This window comes from Aphis gossypii, chromosome X, assembly GCF_020184175.1.
Source record: "Aphis gossypii isolate Hap1 chromosome X, ASM2018417v2, whole genome shotgun sequence".
In the NCBI taxonomy this organism is placed as follows: domain Eukaryota; kingdom Metazoa; phylum Arthropoda; class Insecta; order Hemiptera; family Aphididae; genus Aphis; species Aphis gossypii.
The window spans coordinates 44,597,227-44,610,680 of record NC_065533.1 but is presented as its reverse complement, the minus strand read 5'-3'; the positions used below and the strand labels follow the sequence as shown (position 1 = coordinate 44,610,680).

General features: G+C 24.7%; 3 protein-coding genes across 3 annotated transcripts; all 3 read right to left on the bottom strand.

Moving 5' to 3' along the window:
• Positions 1–790: 790 nt before the first annotated feature.
• LOC126552201 (uncharacterized) lies at positions 791–3,423 on the bottom strand. Its single transcript, XM_050206893.1, has 8 exons — positions 3,155–3,423; positions 2,932–3,078; positions 2,681–2,851; positions 2,367–2,426; positions 2,127–2,288; positions 1,525–1,781; positions 1,154–1,313; positions 791–1,064 (listed from the first exon to the last, which is right to left on the bottom strand). Exons 1-8 carry the CDS (start codon positions 3,360–3,362, stop codon positions 925–927), a joined length of 1,305 nt encoding a protein of 434 aa, XP_050062850.1. The 5' UTR covers positions 3,363–3,423; the 3' UTR covers positions 791–924.
• Positions 3,424–9,336: 5,913 nt separating this feature from the next.
• On the bottom strand, positions 9,337–11,569 carry LOC126552200 (uncharacterized). The gene is made up of 4 exons (XM_050206892.1): positions 11,292–11,569; positions 10,280–11,104; positions 9,756–10,225; positions 9,337–9,547 (listed from the first exon to the last, which is right to left on the bottom strand). Exons 1-4 carry the CDS (start codon positions 11,545–11,547, stop codon positions 9,422–9,424), a joined length of 1,677 nt encoding a protein of 558 aa, XP_050062849.1. The 5' UTR covers positions 11,548–11,569; the 3' UTR covers positions 9,337–9,421.
• On the bottom strand, positions 11,561–13,234 carry LOC126552506 (uncharacterized). Its single transcript, XM_050207217.1, has 3 exons — positions 12,760–13,234; positions 11,720–11,887; positions 11,561–11,614 (listed from the first exon to the last, which is right to left on the bottom strand). Exons 1-3 carry the CDS (start codon positions 12,874–12,876, stop codon positions 11,561–11,563), a joined length of 339 nt encoding a protein of 112 aa, XP_050063174.1. The 5' UTR covers positions 12,877–13,234.
• Between the last annotated feature and the right edge of the window lie 220 nt (positions 13,235–13,454).

The window sequence follows — 13,454 nt, the reverse complement described above, 5'->3', positions numbered from 1 at the left end:
TATATGTTTTGGGGCGTATTTTCTCAAAAACACTTTAATCCGCAAGTTGTATGTTACAAAAAAACGGAAAAAAACAAAACTATACATTAAAAGCACAGGCTGCAGGTACAGTCGAAACAGTATTCATAATGAAAAGTTAACAAAGACATTTTGACTACCGAGGTATGCGTGTTTGTGCAACATATATTTTGCTGAATATATAATACTTGTATACTTTTAAATTAATATTAAACACGTAAATTTAGGCTGATTATTTTATCACGAAAAAGTAATTTCTTCGGTAAATATATTTTTCAATGTATATATATATATTTTGTACATTATTTGAAGTTTTTACAATTTACGGCATAATATTTTTGAATATAAGTTGTATTTTGTTTTTTTATCATAATTAATTTTTAAATCTTACATTTTTAAAAGATAAATCAAATTTTTTATAAGTTCCCACACAACAAACATATATTGAATTAACTTTTATTTAACATTTGATATTAAACATTTTATATTTAATCAACATTAATTTTTCATTTATAAATATTTAATAAATATTGAAAGTTGGTTTTTTGAACCCATTTCTAATATTTATCCAATGTTGACAATAAACATTCTTTTAAATTTAAATTCCAATATTTAATAATAATAAATTAAATATTTAAAAATAAAATAGAATTTGTTAAACCACTATATAAAATACTTGAAATGTTATTAATATATTAAAAGTAGGATTAGGTAAGTTCTAAAATTAAAATAATAAAGGTAATAAAAACAACAAATATTAATGAATTGACAACTTATTATTTATTAAAATCTTAAATAATAATTATAAAGAATATTGCAGAAAATAAACTATTTTAATATAGCTTTTATTTTATTAAAATTGTAAAAAAATTCATCTGTAAAAAAACCTATGGTTTTTAGCTAATTTTAGTCTGCAGCTTCTGCATTTAATCCAAGTTTATTGTTTTTTTTAATGTTGAATGGTGCCTGTGCTAAATGGTACTTGATTCTACTTTCCAATTCGTTTTGTGAAACATTCATAAATTTGGATTGACATTTTACAGCATCTGTTAAATAATAATAAATAATATAGAGCTATAATACACTTATCTAAATATGAAGAAATAACATTATTTAGTTAATATAATAATCTTACCAAAAATAACAGGACAAATAATCAGATCGCAAAATTTCTTTTTTCCTTTTTTACCATTATACGAAAATAAAGATAGTAAATTGTCAGTAAATAATTTCATCAGTATTCTCTTCATAGTACAATTAATGTTATTACCTCCCAAGTATGATAAATATTGAACCTGAAATGAAAAGAATAATAATACATATTTAACAGACTATATAACTACTTTAACTAATAATAGTTAAAAGTGAAAATAACTACAATAATTTAATTGATTACTGCAGAAAATTGATATTATCTAGCTAAGCCATTTGTGATCTAAATAATATTTAATAATTTTACATTATTTAAATTAAAAATAATAATATATTTTACCACTAAATACATACCAAACATTTTTTAAAATTTAAATTTGTATTAATTTGGTCTTCTATAATATTTAAATTATATAAATCATCGATTGGAAAATTGCAGTCTTGTAATTCATTGACATTATTAGAATCATCTTGTTTGCTATTATTTCCATAATTTGATACAATAGATTCCAATTTATTTAATATTTCATTTTGCTTTATTTCGATATGTTTTATATCAGTTTGTAAATATATAATATTTCTTAATATACCTTTGAGCATCTTTTGTGAACCTATAATATAATAACAAATTAAAAGCTAGTTTTTATTTAATATATATATATTATGATATAAATCAATTAAAATAAAATAATTTTTGTGAAATTCAAGGATAGTAGTAGTTTATTACTATATAGAAACTAGAGATGGGCACTCTCACTCATAAAATATCAGTAAATTTATGTATTACACGAAAGAAAGCTGTAGACAATTTTAATAAAAAGTAAATAATAAAAACAATTATAATAATTAAATGTGATTAAATAATTATTTTACAAAAATTTGATTTGTCACATTTATCCAGTTCATAATAAAATATATTATATAATATGTGTTATACTTTTTAGAAATATACATACTTTTATCTTGACTCTTATCAGTCACTGAAGAATTAATAATTTCTACTTTTGATGATGAAATAGGAGTATTTATTTTTGTCATATAATAACCATCAGCACCATCTGCAGACATGTTATCGTCGCCATCAGATAATAGTTTATCAAAAATCGTCAATTGTTTTACTGCCAAGTAAAATAATTTACATTTATTAAATAACTAGGTAATAATAAATACATACATAAACAGGCTATATATCTCACCTGGTTTTTTGATAGATGTTGACTTAGGACTTTTATCGTAAGATAATTTTCTTGCTACTTCTAGAAAATGAAATATAATAATAAGTACTTATATATGTGTTTAATAAAATATGACCATTGACCATATTATAATATTTTATAATTCAATTACAAAAATTAGTAAATATAATATGAATTTTAAATATTATTAAAATATATTGCCAATGACATTTAATTTTATAAGAAAAACATTGTTTAGAATATTACTTTTTAAAATCAATGAAATTATATTTATACAATTAACATTTTTAATATGCAATTATACATATAATTACTTGAAGCTGATGCTTTTAGGGGAGATGGAGACCAACCATTAGGCTTGCTCTCAATTATTTGTTTATATTTTTTTGGAGAAGGTGACTGAAATTGTGCATCATGATTAATCATTTTAGTGTTTGGTTTTATTGATGTATTAATTGCTGCATTATTTTCAGTAACATCAGAATCTATAATGTTAATAGATACACAGATTATATATAAAAAAATATATCATTAAACAGGAAAATATAAATAGATGATATATTACCTAAATAAATTGGACATGAACTTAAAGATGCTGTTGAATATGGGGTTTTCTTATGCTTGATTTTTCGATTAGCTTTATCATCATCATCAGAAAGGTCAGAAACAAACATGGCTTTTTTTGCTTTCTCTCTGGCTTTTATCAGGGATTCTATATAATGAAGAAATATCCAAAATTATATTAAAAATATATTTAAAAATTTCCATTTATAATTAACTTAAATTACCTATTCCTGAACACATCTCTCTAGCTTCTAAGAAATCATATTCCATTTCATTTGGTATACAGTGTTTTTCAACAAGTTTATGAAATTTTTTTGTTTTTTTTGGCCAGGCACACGTACCATTGTTTTTGCGAAACCAAAATTGAGGTACAGCCTCGACTGTGTTATCATCATAAAAATGTACAACTGAATATTTTGTTACATTCATCATATATATTTATTAAAAGTATCTAAATTAAAACAAAACAAAATGTTAAATAGTACAGGTACAAAATAACTACACCTACTATAAATTATGTATTAAACAAATGATCTTCTGACTATATTAGGTATATACATTATAATATTAAAATATAGGTACATACAAGGATGCATGATATTGTATATTATTGTAATTTGTTTTGTAGTGAATTATTAATTTATATACATATATATATATACAAATAAGGGTACAAATATAAGCTATGTTTGATAAATAAATTTAAATAAATTAAAAATTAAAAATATTAATTCAGTTATAACATTTATTGGTAGGTAATTTCATTTTAATTTAGAAAAATTACACTTAATTAACTATCATTATTTTTTTTTAAATTAATAAATACTATTTTTTGGCAATCTTAATATTAGAACCTATACCTAATTAATAATTGTTTACATACATATATGATTAATTACATATTTACATCATATATGCCTATAGAATATAACGGAATAACAGTTAAAATTATTGAATATCAGAATGTAGAATTGGAAAAGCAACATTACCCACTTGAGTATTATTTAGAATTAAATTTTTGAATACTCATTTTTCTCTATATCAATAGTAATAAGTGGTTCGTAGAATTCATTCACAGTACCTATACCCAGCTTTAAACTATTAATTGGTGTTTTATAAAATGGTTGAATGTGTTTAAACTGTTTAGCAATAAATACTTTAGACTTATCACTTTTTTTTATACAGATATTGACAATTTTAAAAATACTAAGACTACCATTATAAGTAAATCCAATGTAACAATCTGATAAGGATTTAATCTTTGTTTTAATATTATTTTTAATAACAATTTTAAATTGAGGTCCAGTACATTCATCAAGTAATGGCCCACTATTATGTTCTTTTAAATATTCAATAGAATTCAAAGAAATATTAAGATATTAGATTTACAGAAAGTCTGAAATTCATTATAACGATTTATAACCTGCTCCAGTGGTTTTTCATGTTTCCGTATCATTTTTTTTAGGGTTTTCATGTAATTTTCAAACGGAAAACATGAACAATTATCCAGAGGCCCGTATTTGTGATAATCTTCAATAATATGTAATAAACCGTGTATATTAAGTGACACAAATTGCCCACCATATAATTCTTCAAATTCATTAACAAAATATATAAGTAATTTTTCTACAAATTTAATGAGGTCTGAACTGCTATTTTGAGTTAATAGAATCCGAAAACTAATATGTAAACAAACAAAATGTAAGTAACAATTATCATTAATAATATTTTTTAAAACTACTGGGCCTGTATATAATAGAAACTGACGAAATTCTGTCGCCTTCCATCTAAGAACTTCATTTAAACCCCTTGGAAATCGAGAAAAATCACTGCATATTGAATTTTTTAAAAATAACATTTGTTTATTAATATCTATAACCTTTTTACTTTGAAGTCTTACAGAAGTAGTAGCATTTTTTATAATACCAAGCCATAGTAAAATTAATTTTTTTGTTACTCCCAAGCAAACAAGATGCATGTAATCAAGGCTAAAACTGTCAACAAGGTTTATTTCAGGTATTTCAGTAATAATGGGAATGTTATCTGTCATATGAAATTCTTTATCTGTTCGGTTAATAAAATCTAAGTGAGTTCTTTTGGTAAAATCAACACCAGGAAAACAAACTCTATGTTCAGAATAAACACCTTCAATTGTACATCTTGTACATGAAAAAAAACCTGTATGACCTTTGGTCTTCAGAATAAAACTTTTAGCTGGTAAATCACAACAAAAAGTATCTACAACAACACGTTTTATACCATTTTTTGTTTGAAAACCATTTTTGTATAAATATTTCAGTTCATTCACCAAATCTAGTAAGAAATCATTGCAGTTTAGAGGTTTATCTTTGCCCCAATACAACCCAATAAGAAAAACATATGGTCTATAACAAGGGTTACGAATATATCCAAGAATTGGCCAAAAACAGCTTGAGGAACTTTTACTTAGAGGGAGACCATCTACCCCTATCACTATTTTAATTACATCACCAATAAAGTATTGACTGTTAGAGTTATAAATTATATTTAAGCTATTTTGAATTTTGAAATAATGAAAAATTCCAGGTGATACAGTTTGTATCTGCAAATTATTTTTAGATGATTTGTTTTTTAAAATTGTTCTAGCATCAATAGGGAAATAACTATGACAGTTATGAGTTTTTAAAATTTTTAATAAGGCACTCAAAGCAACATTGGTAATATTATATAATACAGCCCACTCACTTAGTTTGTTTAAAATTGATGAATTACTATTTAAAAAACTATTTTCCTGGCTAAATGTATTATTGTTGTGCAATTCCTCAGTATCAGAATCAGATGTAAAACTAAAATGATCACTTTTATCACTCCATGCATCATTGTTATAATGAAACTCAAATTGCAAGTTTAGTTCTGGAGGGGTAATATTTAATTCAGTATAAGTGTAATTATTACTATTAGTACTACTACAAGGAGTATTTTGAAGTGACATAGTTGTATGAGGTTCAATTAATTGGTCTGTTTCAATATAGTCTAACATTTTTAACTCCTCTAAAAATCGTCTACGTTTAGTTGATTTACTTCTATGAAATGCCATTCTAATACCTAATAAAATTTTAATGAATCAACTACCTATATTTTAACAATACTATATATATATTAGGTATAGGTAAAGTATAAAGTTTAATTACGAATAACGAAATTATGCCCTATATTAGAGACAAAAACAAAAATGTACCCTGGATTTATAAATGCACCTACCTATATATTAATCTTAAAATGTATGTATAGTCTTATTATATCATATTATGGTTATTGATGTGGATCAAATAACTGAAAAATTATACTTTACAACTGGTCACTGCCCACTGGAACAATATATATTCAAGTTTATATGATGGCAAAAGAATGTCGAGCTCACTCGTACAAACGGCAGCGACGTAAAACACGACTTGTCACGTGGTAAAGCGGATGGCGACGCACGCCTATACGTATAGAGTATAGACGTTCTTTGTCCTTTGTGGACCAAAAACGATTTACGCACAGTACTTTTATAAGTTACTATAAGTTTAAAAAACAATAGCGTCACAACTTGCAAAAGGCAATATTGAAGAACGGAAGAACGGTTAAAAAGTTAAAATGTACGAACTAATAAAGTAATAACGGGCGAATCGCATCACCGCGAACAACCGGTCACTGGATTACTGGAACCCGGCAAACACGCGCATGCGTCTGTAAACACGCGAATTCGGGATTCGGTATAGAACTTTATAGTCGTGTGTGCGCGCGACACCCGCAGATTATATATTATAATAATATAATATATATAAATAGAATTATTATAAACACTATAATGTTATAGCGTCTATTCTAGAATATTCTGAGGAGCACGCTATCGGGTCTTTGGGATTACCGATTCGATAACGAATGACGAATATCTGGTGTTATACCGTTGAATGTTCTAAAATCGACACAATATTATTATATGATAAATATAAATAATATATAATTGACATTCGCAGATGTATCGTAGTCATTATATCATTCATCGATTTGTTGGTAAAATGCTAATAATATGCAGAAACCTATTATCTCATCCCGACGCATATTATTTTTTTATTTGTAAGGAAAATTATTAGGAAAGACATGGTGATAATGTTAAATATACATCTATTAAAAATTGTATTAATATATTTATAAAAAAAAAAATAATTAATTAATTATAAACATTATTTAATATTTAATGAGTTATATTTAATAATATTTAATCTGATAAATTTAATAAATATTTATATATTTATAAAAATATATATGAAGTATTATACATTTATTAAATATATATATACTTTTAAAAATATATATGAATTATTATATATTTATTAAATGTATTAAAAATATTTAATTTAAATATTGTCAATTAAACGAAAAACGAATATTTATTCAATGTGTTACATTGAAAAATGTTGTGTGGGTTGTTATGAATTAATTACTGATATTTTTTTATTAAATATTTTTAAGTATCGAGATTTTTCCCTATACATGTGTCTGCTTAGGAATATGAATATGATAATAAAATTACTGGTGAAACGTTCAACTTATATACGTGAAAATAAATATACTTTCAAGTTTCCAATATTTCTATTTGATCAAGTTTTACATGTTTTACTTATAAAACACCCGATAAAATTTCCTTTGATTTTAATTTTTATTATTAACTATACACAGTATAATTTTAAATACACTTTGTTTACATACAGTTTGATTTTTCTTTTTTTTTATTAAGTAAGGCTAGATTTTAATCCTTTTTAAGTGTATGAATATTCAATGCTGTATAATAATAAGTGATGTTTATACAGAAATTATATATAACTATAAGAGAACCTTTTTTTAAGTAGTAAAAATTACATACTGACAAACTACATATCTGAGCTCAGATTATTTTAATTAAAGGAAGGTTAGGTATATGCATATTATGTACTAACGTATTTTTAATTTTAAGAAACGATATTGTATTATAGTATATCACGACGTGAGGTTAATTTCCATTACCTTACAAAAATATTTTATTTTTATAATTATATTAAACAACTATTGAAAGTTTCTAATTAGGTAAATGCACTACTATTTTTTACTTGATAATATTTTATTTGTATTATATATAAATTTATAAAAAATTATTTCAATTTTAAAAACTGAAATTAGACAATAAAGAATAGTAAAATTAAATAGGTAATTGGATACCTTTATTTCCCATTAACTTTAATATTGGTGCACTTATTCCAATGCAAACAATATAACTGTTGTAAGTGCATATTTTTTTTTCATACATTTAATTTGTAAGTAAAAAAAAATATATATATATATTTGTATTAAATTTAATATAATATGGGTTTTTCAGGTTTTTATTTTGTTCATTGTAAAAACATATTATATACAAAATATAAGTTTTGAACGGTTTGGTGTATGAAAAAAAAAAAATGTTAATTATGAAGAAATATCATAGCAGAAACCACCACAGGGATATTTCCTGAATTATAATTCAAGATTTTTAAATTAAAAAATATACAATTATTTATATTTATATAGGTACTACATGATTTATTTATTTGTAAAATACTGGTTTAGTCCAAAAATATCGTAGGTAGAACACATAAATTATAAATTGTAATAACCAGGGTTTCCGAACGGAACGCAAAAAAACGGTTAAAGAACATTATTGTTATTCATAAACCAAAGTATAATGGAACGAAACTAATTATTTATTTCAGTTTATTGGTACTTCATATAATATAACATTATAAACTATTAAGTTTACTGAACTTTTTCATACAAAAACGTTATAATCTTTAAAGTTCTTTAAAGAATTGACATGAGGAGCGTCATAACCTATTAAGTTCTTTGAACAATTATTAAAAAAACGTTATAACCTATTAAGTTCTTTGAACAATTATTATAAAAACGTTATAACCTATACCGTTATAACTAAACCGTTTTTCGAACTTTGAAAATAACGTTATGAATTAAAATTATCTTTTGAGTATTTTGACTATTTTGGATTTAAAATTATTTAAAATAATAAGTAATTTAATTTAAAAATCTAGAATTTAAATTGCATCTAGTCCTATCTTTAATAATAACTAATATAATGATTATAAATATACCCTAACAGCATCATGTGACTTTGAAAGAATCAAAAAGCTATATACCTAGAAGTTTCAGTCAAAATAAACTCAATAGCCGATCATTTATTTTTGACAATATAAGATGATATAATATGATGATAATATAGATTATAGTTATTAAGTTATTATGAGTATTGAGTAATAATATATAGGTAACATAATACATTAATTAACAATAATAATAAATATATACTGTAAATTAATATTAATCAATAAATAATAAATAAATAATAATAATCAATTGAACTATAAATAAATAATAATGAATAAATACTATAAAAAATTATAAATAATAATCAATAAAAACTATAAATATATACTGTAGGTAGATTAACTTTTGTCAAATAAATAGTTTGACCGTACAACCATTATGTCTTCCAGTAAAGAGGGGTTCATCCTATTTCGTTGATCATTCAATATGAATTTTAAACTGGAAAAAAGACGTTCCACTGTGACCTATTTAACAACAAAATTAGCGATAGGTATTATAATAATATTATAATGAACATTATATAACATTTCAAATATTTATATATTTTTGGAACTAATGTATGAGTATTACTTAAATCAAAGATTATAAAATAGTTTATAGTGTAGGATATTTCGTCGTAATTCATAGTTTTTAGTTTTTATTATATAAATAATTGACCATTGTTGTAGTTACCTGTGTAGTTGGTAATGCTAAAGCAACCAAAGCGCATTCATACATCAATGGGTACATTTTTTTAAGTGTTGTCCAAATATCCATAATGTTTTTACTTTTATCTTCCCTAGGAAGTTGCATAAAATTTACAATTTCCCTTTGAATATCCAATACAACTTGGTCTTGATTACTAACCAAACCACTACTCCGGTCAGCTGCCGCCGCACGAAGTTCAAGCTCTAAGTCATCTACTTCATCTGTTTCAATATTATTATTTGAAACAGATTGCCCTTCTCTAATAACAGGATCAATGTTGTGTAATTCTGATGACAATAGTATCAAATGATTTTTAGCTTCTCTTAGTGTATTTTCATCTAATAAAACATTGACACGACCATCCAAAAAAATAGCCAACTTGAAACTATCACAGTCGAATAAAGTCGTTTCTCGTCTTTGCATAGCTTCAGCAATACTATTTGAAATAAATGAATCTAAAAAATATATAAAATAAAATAAAAAAACAACTACTTAGATTTTGTACCTACTTATTTTTCTTGTGTGAATAATGCATTTTTTCCAATAAAGTAAACAATCTCCTGGGTATAATTGCTGAGCCTGTAATACACAACTAGTTATTTTAGCTGGTCCAAGGGCATTTTTGAGGTCATTTAAAGATGTCCAAAAATCACTGTCTACGTTTAATCTCGTTTGATGTCTACCAAAAACTTGACAAAAATTTTGACATCTTAATAGACTTTCTAACATGTCATATGTTGATCCCCACCGAGTTACACAATCGATTACAGGTCGTTTTAAATCCATATTCTTGAGAGCTTCTAAATTTTTTGGTAATCTCAACGTCTTCACCAATCTCCGTGATTTGTTTATGGTTGATTTTATACTTTCTGTTTTAAATACATCTAGAATCGATAGTTGTAAGGTGTGAGCAGCACATCGCATACCCCTCAATACCTCCAATGTGTGGACTTCTGCACCCAAATCGTTGATGATTGAAGGCAATGTTTCTTGGTTATTTTCGTTTTCTTGTTCGTTTATCATATTATTGTCTTCATCAGAACATTCCGAAACATCATAACTGTTTTCTTCATCTGTGTGAACTTGATTATCTTCAAAATTGTGCACATTTTCAGACATTTCTTCATTATTGTCGAAATACTCGAAATCTCTATTCATTTCACGAATTAATGAAACCGTTTTCAACATATTCGCTCCATTGTCTGTCGTAATAGAATAAATAAATTTAGGATTTAAGTTGTACCTTTCCAATGTTTTTAAAAGTATACATTTTAAGTTGATAGATGTAGTTTGATAAACTTCTGTCGTAGCCAGGTTCCTAATAATAATTTTTCCTAAAAATAAAGAGTGAACAAGAGCTAAATAAAAAGTTGATAAGTAGGTATTTGAAAATAAATATTACAATATTATAATATTTGTCATCTAAATTACGAGTATCTGATATATACTATACATATAGCAGGTTATTCAGCTAGTAATTAATATTATTTTATTTTATATTAATAACTTATGAGCACTTACCTTCATAAATAAACTGAACATTTATGCCAAGTATAGTACGACCAAGTCTAGTTGCAGTGTCCATTTTTATACAAAAAAATTTTTTTTTCATTTGTTCAGTAATAGCTTTACGGACTAAACTTGCCCGATTACAAATATGATTGCGCACAACATCAGCGTTCATAGTAAATCCTAAAGATCGAAAAATGGGATCTACTATTTTTCTAAAACCAGAGTCCTCCAATATCTTTAAGGGTCTACCATTAATTGTGACCATTTCAATACAGCCGTCAATCACTGCCCGGTTTTATTGACACGTTAATTGTTTTATCTGCACTGTGCATCTACAAAATATGACAACAAATGTTTGTATAATCAAAATACAATATAATACATATAAAAGTATACCATCATTATTTAAAAATAATGATGATAACTTAGTATCTTACTCTCTTTTGTGTTGGTGGAAATAAATCAGGTGAATTTGAAGAAGTCGATGACATAGAAACGGTATTTGTAGTATCTGTACTAATTTCATCTTCCTCCAATAATATTTGCTGATATTCTATGGCGTGAAAGACCTTTAAGTGACGCTTCAAATTACCCAAATGATTACCCTTAAAGTGTTAGATATATTAATAGTTTTTTGAACATTGTTTGGTTATAATGTTATGTTCAAAAATTAATATAAATGTAAATAGTTTATTTGATTATTTCCACATTTTAAATTGTAAAATATTAAATTTTTTAATATATTTAGTGCTTATATTCTACAATTTAAATTATATAGGCTACAGGGTACATCTATTATGTCAACTTTATGCGGATTTTTTTTTAACGATTATGGATCGATTATACGGAATATTTAAAAAACAAAAAAAGACGCGTTTCTTTATTTTAAAATATGGTAACCACTATATTTTTTAATGAATTCTGGTAAAGCTTTTTTTCTAAAAATGTTATTATAAATTAAATTAAATTATTTTTAAATATACCTATATAGAAATTTAAAAGCACGTTTGTGGAAATAAACTATACATTTATATTAATTTTTTAAACTTACGGTTTTGATTTAGTATTGTTAATACCTATATTAAATAAGTACCTAATATATAATATTTAAGTTATATTTATTAATACAGTGATACCCAATGGCTGCGATAAACCAAAATTTAAATTACGACTTTTGACATTTTTTACATTATTTTTTACAATATAGATACCTACAGTAAAACTTCAAATTTCTTCCATTTTCTTTATTAATAATAATTTACTTATAATAAATTACAATAATAATACTTATTTTTACGATTGTATGTTAAAAATTGCCTGTTAAAAATAAAAAATCACGTATTTTTTCATTTTTTAATATCGATCCATAATCGTTAAAAAACCCCTCGTAAAATGTTGTAAGATACAACTTGTAGATTTTGAGTGACTTAGTACCGGTAATGGATTTATAAATATATGTTATTTTATTGAAACTTACTGCTAATATTTTATTGCAATTTTGAATTTTGCATATAGATTTGTTCGCATTTTCACCTTCAGCGTGATATTTGAAGTACCGTCTCACTGGATTATCACAATTCATAATTTTTGGCATAGTTATTATAGTTTATTATATAATAAAAAATAATATATATTAATATTGATGAAAACACTTAATAATTGAATCACACGCTCACGACGAAACAGTTTTACGTAAAAATGATATTTAACTGTAGGTAGATTACAAAACGTAAGGAAGTACCTACCTAATAGAATCATAAAATATAAGTCCAATTTTAACATTAATTATCTGTATATTATACTATCCATTTAGCAAGTATAGATAAAATATATATGTATTATAAAGTGTATAACGCATTTACTGATTGTAGACTAGACACATAATAACATCAATTTTTATTACCTGCTGCCCTGCTCTAATGTAAAAATTATCAAATATTTTAACTTTTCAATTTCCAATTAAGTTTGTTAAATATATAAAGTATAAACTAATATCTACCACGATAGCGATAAGCTAATAGGTATAATAATCCAGACTCCAGAGAACGTAAAACAAAAATTTAAAAGTAGTCTGGTGTAACGCGATGTAGGTATGGCTTTAGTCATAAATGTGTTCTGGGCTTCTGGCAGGTGTCACTAGTTCTCAGATGGGTGACCACACGTGTTTTAGTG